The 2,250-nt window shown below is 38.6% G+C and overlaps 1 protein-coding gene across 3 annotated transcripts in view; it reads left to right on the forward strand.

Annotated features, from left to right (window-relative positions):
* The window catches only part of LOC107723435 (polypeptide N-acetylgalactosaminyltransferase 1), a 119,240-nt gene extending 116,990 nt beyond the window's left edge, over nt 1-2,250 (forward strand). For all 3 annotated transcript variants that reach the window (XM_016532045.1, XM_016532046.1, XM_016532047.1), the window contains one exon: nt 690-2,250. In XM_016532045.1, coding sequence (XP_016387531.1) covers nt 690-836 — 147 coding nt within the window. In that variant the 3' untranslated portion in view covers nt 837-2,250. The remainder of the gene's footprint in view (nt 1-689) is intronic.

Here is a 2,250-nt window from a genome sequence, read left to right on the forward strand (position 1 = left end):
GGTACAAGCAAACAAACATCATCATCAAACATTATACATATATCTATCATAATACAACTGTGTGTGTGTGTGTGTGTGTGTGTGTGCGCGCACGCTTGAACCTACTTAACCATAATTTTGGGGACAGATTTGTACCCAAAGTGAGCTAAACCTGACAAAATCTCCAAAAACCTCCTTATGTTAATGCCCTGTTTAATTTGTAAAAATGGCAAGTAAGTAAATAAATAATGTAGATATTTTTATGAAATGTAATTAATATTTCATAGAGAATGGTATGGAGAATGGATAGATGGGTGAATTAATTTGTAAATTTTTTGTATATGTTATATTATATATATATATATATGGGTGAATTAATTTGTAAAAATGGCAAGTAAGTAAATAAATAAATACAATTTTTGAAATTTAAAAATATTTATTAATATATATATATTTTAATTTATTTTAGATTTATATTACCCACTATATTTATGTGTTTTAAAGTATATATACATAATCAACATATGTACATTTTTGTGACAACTGCTGGGTGATGATAATTGGATGCCATTTGCGGAATTAAACATGCAGCATAGTGAGATCAATGTTGTATAGCAATATACTGTATAGCAACAATTCCATTCTCAACAACAAGTGATTTTGCACTGATGTCTCACACATAGTGCATGTCTATCTCTCTCTTCCTGCAGAAGCTGAGCCTGGTGCATGTGAACAGTAATCAGTGTTTGGATAAGGCGTCCGAAGATGACAGTCAGGTGCCCAGCGTCAGGGACTGCACCGGGAGCCGCTCGCAGCAGTGGCTGCTCCGCAACGTCACACTGCCCGAGATATTCTGAGCTCGCACACAGACAGACAGATGGACAGACTCTCACACCATCACTGATGGAGAGAATGTGAGAGAAAGGACTGCTTTCCTCTCAATCCTGGTGGTCTGCCTTCAAATGATCTCAAAGAACAGAACCGCATATGTATATGAATCTTCCCATCACTCCACCTTGCAGAGGAAAAGAAAGAATGATGGAGAGAAAGGCTCATGGAGAAAGAAACTTGAGTTTGATGCCATTATCCTCCTCGTTCGAGGAGCTGCGGGCATTTTGGTTATGTTTACGAGAACGCCTCCCTTTTAGAGTATCAGTGTGTGTTTGTGTGTGTGTGAGACGGGAATGTGTGAGTCACAGTGTTTTCCACAGGAGTTTCACCCTTTTTCTTAATTTAAGTATTTTTCAAGCCTTGTAGATATGAAGGGTATCTAGCACATGAAGGAGAGGCTGATGTGTGTCTGAGTGGATGTGTGTGCATGTGAGATTTCAAGTGTGTCACATATCAGGATGGATCTCCTGTCTGTGGACATTACAGTGGTTTGCTATCCGTTTGAAGCAGGGGCTCCCTCTACTGGCCACCAACACACACTGACCTGTCTGTCAATCTTCATCTCAGCCAGTGGACTACCAATAATCAATCCCCATATAGGTTTATAATTAATGAAAAGGATGACTGATCGTCTAGGACGTTTTTCATATCATCAGTGCTCATGTAACTTTTTTAAACCAGTGGTTGATACTTTTTTTTGGTTTCTGCATTTTTGAGTGCCACGTACAAGCAAGTCTGTCTCTTAAAGATATGATGGTAATTTCACCCCTAATTGTTGCCTGCCTTTGGGTTCCAGCCGACATGGTTTACCCATAAGCACATGGGTTGATCGGGAAGAGATGGATCATCTTCTGTCATATCATCCAGCAGTACAAGGGCTCGGTCTCACTGTGTACATGCACGAGAAAGAACACTTTCGTCTGATATCTTTCTTTGTTTACGTTCACTTCAAAATTGTTACTGATTTTGTGTAGAACTTCTTTAATTCATCAATGCATTTGGCATCTGAAGGTAAAAGTAGGCTGCTCGCCACATTTCAGCAGATGTCTTTAAACAGTTTGATAGCCTAAAGAGATTGTCCTGCATTTCAGATTCATGCATTTCATTCTTCTGATTTTATTTTTAAATGATCTGAGATTTCATTTGAACTGTGATGGTTGAAGTGAACCCCTCTGTTTTGAGATTTGCCATGTGGAATCAGGAATCAGTTTTTTTTTCTTGACCCTGTCCAAATACATAAATGATCTGTACTCTTTTGTGTCCCGGTCATTAGTCCGTTTTTTAACTGGATTTTCCAGTAGTCTTGATAGAAACTATGGCTGCGTTTACACTTGGCATTAACATGCGATCACCGTGATCCGATCAAGCAGATCGGATCAT

Source organism: Sinocyclocheilus rhinocerous, unplaced genomic scaffold (assembly GCF_001515625.1).
Source record: "Sinocyclocheilus rhinocerous isolate Xijiao unplaced genomic scaffold, SAMN03320098_v1.1 scaffold241, whole genome shotgun sequence".
NCBI lineage: Eukaryota > Metazoa > Chordata > Actinopteri > Cypriniformes > Cyprinidae > Sinocyclocheilus > Sinocyclocheilus rhinocerous.